Source organism: Penicillium soppii (genome assembly GCF_028829465.1).
Source record: "Penicillium soppii strain IBT 18220 chromosome Unknown utg000004l, whole genome shotgun sequence".
In the NCBI taxonomy this organism is placed as follows: domain Eukaryota; kingdom Fungi; phylum Ascomycota; class Eurotiomycetes; order Eurotiales; family Aspergillaceae; genus Penicillium; species Penicillium soppii.
This window is the reverse complement of record NW_026643234.1, coordinates 1,111,143-1,124,442: the sequence shown is the minus strand read 5'-3', so window position 1 is coordinate 1,124,442 and position 13,300 is coordinate 1,111,143. Positions and strand designations below refer to the sequence as shown.

The window sequence follows — 13,300 nt, the reverse complement described above, 5'->3', positions numbered from 1 at the left end:
CCGGCTAGTGATCGCTGACTAGTCCCATTAAAGACGACTTATTCATCATAGACAGGTTATTTTTGGAATGACATTAGCGATCGCTGTCGGGTTTTTGAGATGCCAGTAATTAGTAACTTATGATAGTGTCAATAGAGCCTCGGAAATGTGGATAAGCGGAAGAATTTGATAGGGGATCAGAGTGTGAAAAGTAAATGGCCAATATCTGCCTCCTTCGTGCAGCTGATATGTCGTTCCTGCGTGAGTCTGCATCCACGGGTATGAGGGTGTACAAGGTACAAGTACTATGTTGGAAACCAAGATCAATGCAGTTGGGTGCAGAAGTGCATATTCTATCCATAGGGTGCCACAACATACCCTGTTTACCGAGCACGTCAATTCCACTACCAGGTATTCGCACGCTGTTGCGTAGGCTGATAAAGAATTGGGTCGAGGCTCTCAAAAAGAATTAGGAAAAAAAGCAATCGGTGGTCCACTTAGTGCGTGGAAGGGGAATACAAAGACGAAATCTCTGGGTCTAACGGTGGAGATCTATTTCAATTACACGATTACTAGCTTGTATGTATATACAGTATATACAGTATCTAATATATTCGGGTACATATATTTATACAGATGACTATAACTAATTGGATATTTCAATTGATTTATGATGTGATTAAGACTATGTAGTACTCCGTATAGTTATATAGAATCATCGTCAATGATAAATTTATGTAACCGCATGTTCCGACCAAACGCCTCATGTGTGTAAACAGCCAAATGCATAAATGGATAAATATAGACAAAGCCCTGATTGAGTTTTCCGATTATTTATTAATTAGCGAGTAACTGGCGAAGGCAGATTCAAGTTTTTGTGGTGGTACCCGACCCACTGTGCGATACAGTTCCCTATCGTGTATGGAGGGCTTGCCAGCCACACTCTACTTAGTTAAGGATAGCTCAACGGCAGTGGAAAGTCAAATGTAATACACAGGGAACTGATCGACTACATTTGAGACATCTTGTATTGTGGCAAATCAGCCGCTAAAACAAAGTTAATAGAAAAGAAGCCATCGATCACTTGAGCGGAAACAGAAATAAAAGTTGACGATCGTGGAGATAGAGAGGAGTAGAAGGAAGAGAATCCATAGAACCTAGAATATTGTAGCAATAAGCTCAAAGAAAAATTGTTTAAACAAAAAAACAGCTAAGCGGAAATGAAGGTCAAACTGTGGTTATTGTCGCATGGGAGCCATGGATCAGGAGGTAAAAAACATGACTTTTGACCATTAATATGTGAGATCAATTTGAGATCTATTAATACAAATATGTACTTATAATAATGTACGGAGTAATTATATTGAGAATACTTTATAATATGATGATTTAGGATTTAGAATTTAGGAATTAAATTTAAATCTCATTGACAACATACAATGTAAGTGGTTGAGGTAATCAAAAGTGAAGTGACTACGAGTCACATTGAGCTTACGTTGTAGAGATAACTCGCCACCTACATATGTGACTAGCTGAAGCACTCAGGCAGATAAAGCATACAAGATTGTACACCATATGATATTTTGTACGTTTGTAGTGTACCTGAGTGCACAGTAACGAGGAATGAAAAACATACCGATACAGTGCAACGGCATCCCTGCATACCGATGCTGGTCGCCATAACAAGGCACTGTCAAATCAACGTCCATTTTTGGAACAGCAAAGTCCCATAGGTATTTTTGGAAATATCCCCCGGCCACATTATTTGTTACCTGATTACATGCTGGCTGGTCACAGTGGGGCAAGTTTCAGGGGCCGTCGAGACTCCCTTGGATTCCGGTGTCCGAGGGAGACTTTCATTGGGTGAAGGTAAGAGGAGATTGTGCAGTGATCGGGGAAACACAAGCGTAAATACAGTCGGACAATAACGGTAATTCTGAAAGGGACGAAGATAGAGTAGAGAGATTATAGTGAGAGACATCGAAATGACAAACCTACTTCAATGTAACGAAGTAAGTCAAAATGGCCTGAGTATACGTACTGTAAACAAACGGGTATTTGTAATCAGTACTTAACAAAGATAGGGGCCAACCATAGTGGGCAGAGGTATTTAGTACCTGGAACTCTGACACGTACCCTCTTATGTATGGTGACGGTAAATTAGACAACAGTTGGAAGGTCCCCCCAAATCCCAAAAAAACACCAAGCATTTTCTGGTCTTTCCTCTCCAACCCCCTTCCATTCGCTTTTTGTTTCCAACCTTCCTTCATTTTTTTGCTACCTTTCGTTCTTTCCTTTTCTGAGAAGGATAGGAGAGGGGTTGCTTCTTTGCTAAAAATTCCCCATTGCACCTTCCTTTGACGGAATTCCATTCGTTTCTTGAGTTCGAGACTCATTCGGCAATCAGTTACACGCGCATTTCGTTATCCGCGCATCAGCTTTCTGTGTCGATGGTGCATTATTTCGACATTTTATCAACAAAATTACTTTGAATGGTCGCGGTTGAGGTGAGATTGTGGACTGGGACGCCTGTGGAGGTATTGCATTCGATTGGGGACTAATTCCTATCAGAGCCCACACCAATAAATCGATCGCGACTCTCTCGTCATGTCGGGCTACGCTGCTGGCGGAGGCCAAGGCCACTATGACGATAGCTATGCCAATCAAGGTCATGGTGACTCCTACTACCAGGACGAACATGCCCAAGCAGGGTATTACGACAACCAAGGATACAGCCAGGGTGATGGTTACTATGACCAAGCGTACGTCCCCTTGTTAGAGCGTCTATATCTGGATCGAAATAGAAGCTGACGAATAGTATAGTAATGGCAGCCATGGTTACTACGGAGCTGAAGGCGGCCACGCCGCCGAGGGCGCCGCACAAGGTCAAGGCTACGCCGAGGGAGGTTACTATGAGGCCGGTCACAACGAGGCCGGCCACCAGGACCAGTACTACGGCGAACAGTATTACGACCAAGGACAAGGTGAATACGGGCGCGGTCGACGTGGCAATGATTCAGAGGAGGACTCAGAGACATTCAGCGATTTCACAATGAGGTCAGAGACTGCTCGTGCCGCGGACATGGATTACTATGGCCGTGGAGACGAACGGTACAACAGCTACACAGACAGCCAGTACGGTGGTCGGGGCGGCTACGGTGGTTATCGTCCACCCTCATCTCAGATCTCCTACGGCGCCAACCGATCATCCGGTGCTTCAACCCCCGTGTACGGAATGGACTACGGCAACGCTCTTCCCGCTGGGCAGCGCTCGCGTGAGCCATACCCTGCCTGGTCCTCCGACGCTCAAATCCCTCTGTCAAAGGAGGAGCTTGAGGATATCTTTTTGGATCTAGTCAACAAGTTTGGTTTCCAGCGTGACAGCATGCGAAACATGTACGACCATATGATGACTATGCTGGACTCCCGTGCATCTCGTATGACTCCAAACCAGGCCCTTCTCTCAATCCATGCCGACTACATCGGTGGCCAAAACGCCAATTATCGCCGGTGGTACTTTGCTGCCCACCTTGATCTCGACGATGCGGTGGGTTTCGCCAACATGAAGCTCGGAAAGGCGGACCGCAAGACACGGAAAGCTCGCAAGGCCGCAGCCAAGGCCGCCAAGCAGAATCCCGAGAATGAAGAGGAAACACTCGAGGCCTTGGAGGGTGACAACAGTCTGGAAGCCGCGGAATACCGGTGGAAGTCACGCATGAACCGCATGTCTCAGCATGACCGCGCCCGCCAGATTGCCCTGTACCTCTTGATTTGGGGTGAGGCCAACCAAGTTCGTTTCTTGCCAGAATGTATTTGCTTCATCTTCAAGTGTGCCGATGACTATTACGCCTCCCCCGAGTGCCAAGCTCGCGTCGAACCGGTTGAGGAATTCACGTACTTGAACGAGATTATCACGCCTCTCTACCACTACTGCCGCGACCAGGGATATGAGATCATGGACGGCAAATATGTGCGCCGCGAGAATGATCACAACAAGATCATCGGTTACGATGACATGAACCAGCTGTTCTGGTACCCCGAGGGTATCGAACGCATCAGCTTTGAGGACAAGACCCGCCTGGTAGATGTCCCCATCGGTGAGAGATGGCCCAAGTTGAAGGATGTGGTCTGGAACAAGGCCTTCTTCAAGACCTACAAGGAAACTCGTTCCTGGTTCCACATGATTACCAACTTCAACCGTATTTGGGTTATTCACCTGGGTTCATTCTGGTTCTTCACTGCTTACAATGCCCCTACTCTGTACACTATCAACTATCAACAACAGGTTGACAACAAACCGTCAACGCCCAAATACCTGGCTGCTGTTGGTTTCGGTGGTGCTCTCGTCTCGTTCATTCAAATTCTCGCCACTATTTTCGAATGGGTCTATGTTCCTCGTGGATGGGCTGGCGCTCAGCACCTGCGCAAGCGTTTCATGTTCCTGATCGGTGTATTCATCATCAACCTTGCACCTGGTATCGTCATCTTCGGCATCTTGCCTGGGTTGAAATTGAAGGCCAGCCTCGAAAACGGCGTTGGACTTGCCCTCGGTATTGTCCACTTTGTTCTCGCGATCTTCACCGCTGCATTTTTCGCTATCCAACCGCTCGGAGCTCTTTTCGGAAACTACATGAAGAAGAACGGACGCAAATATGTCGCCAGTCAAACTTTCACAGCCAGTTTCCCCCGGCTTGCTGGCAATGACATGTGGATGTCCTACGGTCTCTGGGTTTGTGTTTTCGGTGCCAAGTTGGCCGAGTCATACTTCTTCTTGACTCTGTCATTCAAGGATCCTATTCGAATTCTGTCTCCAATGCAGATCCACCAGTGTACTGGTGCGAAATACATTGGTAACGCTGTTTGCCACCGTCAGCCCCAGATCTTGTTGGGTCTGATGGCCTTTATGGATCTGACACTCTTCTTCCTCGACAGTTACCTCTGGTATATTATCTGTAACACCATCTTCTCTGTCGCAAGATCGTTCTACCTTGGTGTGTCGATTTGGTCTCCATGGAGAAACATTTTCTCTCGTCTTCCCAAGCGTATCTACTCCAAGGTGCTCGCTACCACCGACATGGAGATCAAGTACAAACCCAAGGTTTTGATCTCTCAGGTCTGGAACGCCATCATCATCTCCATGTACCGTGAGCATCTCCTGGCTATCGACCACGTGCAGAAGTTGTTGTATCACCAGGTTCCTTCTGAGCAAGAGGGCAAGCGCACTCTCCGCGCCCCAACTTTCTTCGTGTCCCAGGAAGATCAGTCTTTCAAGACCGAGTTCTTCCCCCAGGGAAGCGAGGCGGAGCGCCGTATCTCTTTCTTCGCGCAGTCTCTGTCTACCCCTATGCCCGAGCCGCTGCCCGTTGACAACATGCCCACCTTCACAGTTCTGATTCCTCACTACAGCGAAAAGATCCTGCTCTCCCTGCGTGAGATTATTCGTGAAGATGAACCCTACTCGCGTGTTACCCTGCTCGAATACCTTAAGCAACTGCACCCTCACGAGTGGGACTGTTTCGTCAAGGACACCAAGATTCTCGCCGATGAGACCTCGCAGTTCAACGGCGACTACGAAAAGCCCGAGAAGGATGCCGCGAAGAGCAAGATCGATGATCTTCCCTTCTACTGCATTGGTTTCAAGTCTGCCGCCCCCGAGTACACCCTCCGCACCAGAATTTGGGCTTCGCTCCGCTCTCAAACTTTGTACAGAACTGTCTCTGGTTTCATGAACTACAGCCGTGCCATCAAGCTCCTTTACCGTGTTGAGAACCCGGAGGTCGTTCAAATGTTCGGTGGTAACTCCGAAAAGCTCGAGCGTGAGCTTGAGCGCATGGCTCGCCGAAAGTTCCGCATCTGTGTCTCCATGCAGCGTTACGCCAAGTTCAACAAGGACGAACGTGAGAACACCGAGTTCTTGCTGCGCGCGTACCCGGACCTGCAGATTGCTTACCTGGATGAGGAGCCTCCCGTCAACGAGGGCGACGAGCCCCGCCTGTACTCTGCTCTGATTGATGGTCACTGTGAACTTCTCGAGAACAACATGCGCAAGCCCAAGTTCAGAATTCAGCTCTCCGGCAACCCCATTCTTGGAGATGGAAAGTCCGATAACCAGAACCATGCTATCATCTTCTACCGTGGTGAATACATCCAGCTCATTGACGCCAATCAGGACAACTACCTTGAAGAGTGCTTGAAGATTCGCAGTGTCTTGGCCGAGTTCGAAGAATTGACCACCGATAACGTTTCCCCTTACACTCCTGGAGTTGTCTCGCCTGAAGAGAACCCCGTTGCGATTCTCGGTGCCCGTGAATACATTTTCTCTGAGAACGTCGGTGTCCTCGGTGATGTTGCTGCCTCCAAGGAACAGACATTCGGTACTCTGTTCGCCCGTACTCTCTCCCAAGTTGGCGGTAAGCTGCACTATGGTCACCCCGATTTCCTGAATGCCACCTTCATGACCACTCGTGGTGGTGTTTCCAAGGCTCAAAAGGGCCTGCATCTGAACGAGGATATTTATGCCGGTATGAACGCCATCCTTCGTGGTGGTCGCATCAAGCACTGCGAATACTACCAGTGTGGAAAGGGTCGTGATCTTGGTTTCGGATCCATTTTGAACTTCACAACGAAGATTGGTACTGGTATGGGTGAACAGATGTTGTCTCGTGAATACTACTATCTCGGAACTCAGCTTCCCCTCGATCGCTTCCTGTCTTTCTACTATGCTCACCCTGGTTTCCATCTTAACAACATGTTCATTATGCTTTCGGTTCAGATGTTCATGGTCGTCCTGATTAACCTTGGTGCTTTGAAGCACGAGACAATCACTTGCAAGTACAATTCCGATCTACCCATCACCGATCCTCTTGTCCCGACTCTGTGTGCCAACCTGACTCCCATCCTCGACTGGGTCAACCGTTGTGTTATCTCCATTTTCATCGTGTTCTTCATTTCATGGGTTCCACTTGCTGTCCAGGAATTGACAGAGCGCGGAGTTTGGCGCATGGCTACCCGTCTGGCCAAGCACTTTGGCTCGCTATCCTTCATGTTTGAGGTGTTCGTCTGTCAGATCTACGCCAATGCTGTGCATCAGAACTTATCATTTGGAGGTGCCCGCTACATTGGTACTGGCCGTGGTTTCGCAACTGCCCGTATTCCCTTCGGCGTTCTCTACTCCAGATTTGCTGGCCCCTCGATCTACGTTGGTGCTCGTCTCCTGCTGATGCTGTTGTTCTCAACCACAACCGTCTGGACCCCTGCCCTTATCTGGTTCTGGGTCTCCCTGCTCGCGCTGTGCATCTCTCCTTTCTTGTTCAACCCTCATCAATTTGCGTGGAACGACTTCTTCATCGATTACCGCGACTACATCCGCTGGCTCTCGCGCGGAAATTCCCGGTCCCACGCTTCCTCTTGGATCGGGTTCTGTCGTCTCTCGCGTACCCGTATCACTGGATACAAGCGCAAGCTTCTTGGTGTTCCCTCTGAGAAAGGCTCTGGCGATATTCCCAGAGCCCGCATTACCAATATCTTCTTCAGCGAAATCATTTCCCCTCTGCTTGGAGTCGGCGCAACCTTGATCCCGTATCTCTACATCAACTCCCGAACCATGTTCTCCGATGACGCCCAGTGGGCTGCCAACCCCATCGCCCGTGTCGCCATTGTTGCGTTCGCCCCAGTTGGTATCAATGCTGGTGTCGCCGGTATGTTCTTCGGTATGGCCTGTTGTATGGGCCCTCTCTTCGGCATGTGCTGCAAGAAGTTTGGTGCTGTTCTCGCCGCCATTGCTCACGCAATCGCCGTTATTGCATTCTTGATCTTCTTCCTGGCCATGTTCGTTCTGGAATCCCTCAGCTGGCCTCGCACCATCTCCGGCATGATTGCCGCCATGGCCCTCCAACGCTTCATCTACAAGCTGATTATTGCCCTCGCGTTGACTCGTGAGTTCAAGAACGACCAGTCGAACATTGCCTGGTGGACTGGAAAATGGTACAACATGGGATGGCACTCCCTTTCTCAGCCGGGACGTGAGTTCCTGTGTAAGATTACCGAGCTCGGATATTTCGCGAACGACTTCTTCTTGGGTCATATCCTCTTGTTCGCCATGCTTCCCGCCCTCGCAATCCCCTATGTCGACAAGTTCCACTCGGTCATTCTGTTCTGGCTTCGCCCTAGGTTAGTTAATTCGTCCATTACAGTACATTAACTTGATACTAACTTTGATGATCCCCAGCCGACAAATCCGCCCTCCCATCTATTCTCTCAAGCAGTCCAAGCTTCGCAAGAGACGGGTGGTTCGCTTCGCTATCCTCTACTTTGTCATGCTTGTCATCTTCGTGGTCATTGTTGCTGCGCCGGTTGTTCTCCACAACACTGGCATGTTGGACTCCTTCCTCAAGGATACTCTCTGGAACACCATTGGTGTGAAAAACACCAAGGCCATCGGCCTTCTTCAACCCTTGGACCACGGGCTCAACGATACCGTCGATTGGTACACTGGATCCAATCTTCCCAAGGGCTATACCTCTAGCGCAATTCCAACTCCCGCTGCAGGAACTAACAAGTGGCTCCTCTAAAGGGCCTGCTAAATGACCTGGGAATGTTTTGTACAAACTTTTGCGTTTATTAAAACTCGCTGCATTTTTCTAACCTCACTGGCGCACACGTTGATCTTAATGAATGGCTGCTTTCAAATATTCTTTGTCGAATGACGCTTGTATGAAGGGTCTTGTCATTCCGGGGGTTTACCTTCGTTTCCAGCTTTCTTTGCTTGTTTTATTTACACTTCAATCGGAATTAAATTGCATTGCTTTTGTGGAATACCCATATCTTTATAGTAAATTCTAGCTACCACTCATTGTAGATGTATCTGTTATGTGCTTTGTTCTATAATCTCCATATTCCAATATGCCACCCGAAACGCCCTTAGTGACAGGTCACGTGCCACGGAGATTCCCAGGGCTCCGAATCCCCCGTTTCATCATCATCCCATTTCCGAGCGACCACTCTTCTTTTGCGCACTTGTAAAACCTCATATTCTCGGCACCACACCGAATTGGTGTGACGAAGTCCGAGCGCTACTCCTGAATCCGCCGCTATGGATCTCCAGGAGACCCAGCGTCTCCTTTCCGAATATCTGCATAACCTTGCGGATCTATTTCATCGCGTGCCTGGATCTGCAATTCTCCTTCGCTACGTGAAATCAAGCTATCAAGATGACCCAATTCGTTCTGCTGTTGAACTTTTCCTCTTCCTTTTCGCCGTACGATACCTACTGGCTCCGAAGTATTCGACCAAGCCAGGCGTCGTTCCACTGACGGAAGATGAGATCGATGACCTGGTGGACGAATGGACCCCTGAGCCTCTCGTCGGGAGACCTACCAGCCTGGAAGAGATGGAAGTCGATAAGCGCGCCGTGATCGTTGGGTAATAAACTCCCATCCCCTATTCGTTCCTTCTGCCTAACGGCTCCGCGGGACTTTTACTGACGGATCTACAGCCCTGTAGGCCCCAAATCGAAACTCGCCAATGGTCGCACCGTTATGAACCTGGCATCATTGAATCACTACAACTTCAACACCAATGAGTCCCTAAAGGAACAAGCCATCCAGACCCTCCGCACGTATGGTGTTGGCCCCTGTGGTCCTCGTGGCTTCTACGGCAGTCAAGATGTACACATGAAGACGGAAGACGATGTATCGGCTTTCCTGGGTACTGCGGCTTGTATAATGTACTCTCAGGCCTTTTCCACTATCTCAAGTGTTATTCCTGCTTTCTCAAAGCGTGGAGATATTATTGTTGCAGACAAGGGAGTTAGCTTTGCCATCCGCAAGGGTATACAGATCTCCCGAAGCATAGTCCGTTGGTATGAACATAACGATATGGAGGATTTGGAGCGAGTGCTCGCAAAGGTCACCAAGGAGCAAGCTCGGAAGCCTTTGACTCGCAGATTCATTATCACAGAGGGTCTTTTCGAGGCTTACGGTGACATGTCAGACCTGCCTAAGATCGTACGTTTTTCCGTTGCACCCGAATTTATGTGCGAGCTAACCAAACCCTCAGATCGAACTGAGACTCAAGTACAAGTTCCGTTTGATCCTGGATGAGACCTGGTCCTTTGGTGTTCTCGGTCGCACTGGCCGTGGTATCACAGAGCACCAGAATGTCGATGCAGCTGAAGTTGATATGATTGTAGGATCACTGGCTGGTCCCCTTGTTGCTGGCGGTGGCTTCTGTGCTGGCTCAGAGGAGATTGTTCACCACCAGCGTATTTCGGCTGCTGCGTACACCTTCTCTGCCGCTCTTCCCGCCTTGCTCTCAACTACTGCCAGTGCCACTATCAACATCCTTCAGAACAACCCCGAAACTGTGTCTCAACTTCGGGAACTCACCAAGGCCATGCGGGCTCAATTAGACCCCCGCAGTGACTGGGTTTACTGCACCAGCTCTCCTGAGAACCCTGTCCTCATTTTGGTCATCAAACCTGAGGTGGTGGCTGCCAAGAGGCTCACAGATACTGACCAGCAGTTCTTGCTCCAGGACGTTGTTGATGAGGTATGCACCCTTCCTTGATCGAGTATCAGAATCTCTATCTAACTTTGTTGCAGTCCCTTGCCAATGGTGTCATGATCACCCGGCTGAAGACTCTTGAGGACAACTTCGAACCCAAGCAGGTTGTCCCACCAGCCCTCAAGGTGTGTGTCACGACTGGCCTCACCAAAAAAGAGACCGAAAAGGCGGGCACAATCATTCGTCATGCCATCACTAAAGTGATGAGCAAGAGAAAGTAGCACGAATACTTCCCTTCCCCTTACCTTCTGCTCCTGACCGGACACTCTATGACTGTTCACGCCCTATGACCTCGACATTTATCGATTTCATTTTCATCAGTCGACCTACGCCCTAATGCCCTTCAACCCGTGTATTGTTAACCTTGTCCATATACATTCCTATTGCATGCCTTGTACAGAACCGCCCTTTTCTCTTTATGGGCGGGCTAATTACCTGTGCATGATTATATGTTGTTTAATACTATTCTTCTACCCTTGGCTCTTTGCTTCAAGGATGTGTCTATTTGCATACATTATTCATACCCCTTAGCAAATTCCTGTGTCGGGCTTCTCACTCCTTTCCATAAAGTAGAGTTTACGCCCTGAAAGTGCCTGACGCGTAAATCTCTCTTGGGAGAGATTTCTGAAATATTCAATGCATGAGAAGCTCGACGTGTTGGGACCAAACTTCAGCTCTTTAAAACCCCCTTGACCTTGACCCCATTCTACGTTGTACCTTGTGGTGTCAATTATCACTAAAAGTTCCAATAGTTAGCAGCCAGTGTTCCATCTCACATTCAAACGAATCCCCTGTGTCCCTGAGCGACGCCTAAGAATGGGCCCGCATTCCAACCTACCTCACGACTTAGGGGCATTCTCGGTCCAGACCCGACCGGGGCCTTTGCCATACGATGCTAAAAGAGACCAGATCTATTTCTCCGAGAGCGAGTTGGTGATCCAAGGGGCCTCTTTCAGACCAAGGGGTCTGTTCAAAACTTGGCAGCTCCCCGATCTCATTCCACATGTCCACCCCAGATGGAGGCGATACGCTTGGGGTCCCTTGTGTTTACATGCCCCGCTCATAAAGTCCACGTAGCTGGAATCTGATACCTGATGCTGCCAATATGGATATAATGGGTCTGATCGGCACCATATGAAGTGATTTATTTCTACGTGGTAACAGGGATGAAAGGTCAACCCTAGTTCTAGGATCGTCGCCAATCAACTTCAGGCCACCGCGTGGGATTGAAAATCGGCTTCCCTAGGGAGTGCCAATTGAAAGATGAAAGGCCTTATCAAGGCTCTTGCCGGTTTGCTATTCGCATGTGGCGTGTGCGTGGAAGCTTCAGGTAAGACCAGCACCAAACTAAGCAGATGTCTAGCGTGAATGATATAGGGCATCCTGCTAATTCTTTGATATAGAGAGCCAATGTCAAGGGAGCCACGTCAAACAAACCTCCGCCAGAGAGGTAGTAGTCTGGGTCGATGAAAATGGTGATCCCATTCAATCGAACACCGCGAACGAGTATTATGCCCAGGCTCCGCCTGTACTGCAAACCCATGTTAGTAGATTCGGATGATTGAAAGCTGAGAATAATTATTGATTCTTCGTTGGAAAGTCGGCCGCCAGTACCCCGTCACAGGAGACTTCAATATCAATTCCAGTCCCAGATGGTTATCGTGTAGCATCAGCACCCGCTACATCCAAGGAAGATGACGGCATGAACAGCCGTCTGGTAACAGTTGATGACAAGTCTAATGGGGTACCACCGCCGCCTCCTCCACCACCACCACCACTATCGCATCCTCAAACTCCTCCCAATGCGCCAGTCCCCCGTCCGCATTCTCATACACATGGGCACCCCAAACATCAACACCACGACCAATTTGGCATATCTTACTCGCCCTATAAAGCAGACCGCGCCTGCAAAAACCAGGAAGAAGTAAACCAAGACCTAGACAGACTCTCCCAATACTCCTTCATCCGCATCTACGGCACAGATTGCGACCAAACAAAGACAGTAGCCAATGCCGCGCGGCGGCACAACATGCGAGTCTTCGCCGGTGTCTACGACCTCACAGGGTTCCCAGGCAGTCTGAGCGCCGTCAGTGATGCCGCAAAAGGCCCGGATGGCAAGACAGACTGGTCCATCTTCCACACTATAGCAATTGGCAACGAACTTGTGAATGCTGGTACCAACGAGCCCGCCGAAGTCGTCAGCGCAGTGAAGCAAGCACGCTCTATCCTCCGCGGGCAGGGGTATCAAGGCCCCGTCGTTACGGTTGATACCTTCTCCGTACTCTTGAGCCACCCAGAACTATGCACCGCATCCGACTACTGTGCCGCGAACTGCCATGCGTTCTTCGATGCGACCCAGCACCCCGGCGGTGCGGGTGCCTATGCTCTTGAACAGGCGCGTGGTATCTCTGCTGCCGCTGGCGGGAAGCGTACTATGATTACGGAGTCTGGATGGCCGCATGCCGGAGATGCAAATGGGGCGGCTATCCCTTCGCCGGATAATCAACAGACAGCTCTTGCGAGTTTGAGAAAGAGCTTTGACCATCGCCGTGAAGATTTGGTGCTCTTCACTGCTTTTGATGATCTCTGGAAGGATGATAATAGCTTTACTTTCAACGCAGAAAGGTTTTGGGGCATTCATGGTGACCTCTAGGCGTAGAGCCCTAGGTCCAAATCTCTTCCTGTCCTCTTATTTCTTGTCACTGAACGCATTTGGGTGGCTCTTTCGTTTGCTTTTGATACAACTTTGTGTAAATAG

At 49.3% G+C, this 13,300-nt stretch overlaps 3 protein-coding genes across 3 annotated transcripts; all 3 read left to right on the top strand.

Annotated features, from left to right (window-relative positions):
- Positions 1–2,586: 2,586 nt before the first annotated feature.
- N7529_003831 (uncharacterized protein) lies at positions 2,587–8,549 on the top strand (the record flags this gene model as incomplete). The annotated part of the gene is made up of 3 exons (XM_057239358.1): positions 2,587–2,741; positions 2,803–8,148; positions 8,207–8,549. 3 exons carry the CDS (start codon positions 2,587–2,589, stop codon positions 8,547–8,549), a joined length of 5,844 nt encoding a protein of 1,947 aa, XP_057098653.1.
- A 521-nt stretch (positions 8,550–9,070) lies between these two features.
- On the top strand, positions 9,071–10,763 carry lcbA (serine C-palmitoyltransferase subunit lcbA; the record flags this gene model as incomplete). Its single annotated transcript, XM_057239357.1, has 4 exons — positions 9,071–9,399; positions 9,473–9,983; positions 10,036–10,527; positions 10,581–10,763. 4 exons carry the CDS (start codon positions 9,071–9,073, stop codon positions 10,761–10,763), a joined length of 1,515 nt encoding a protein of 504 aa, XP_057098652.1.
- A 1,481-nt stretch (positions 10,764–12,244) lies between these two features.
- scw4 (putative cell wall glucanase (Scw4)) lies at positions 12,245–13,195 on the top strand (the record flags this gene model as incomplete). The annotated part of the gene is made up of 1 exon (XM_057239356.1): positions 12,245–13,195. One exon carries the CDS (start codon positions 12,245–12,247, stop codon positions 13,193–13,195), a length of 951 nt encoding a protein of 316 aa, XP_057098651.1.
- Between the last annotated feature and the right edge of the window lie 105 nt (positions 13,196–13,300).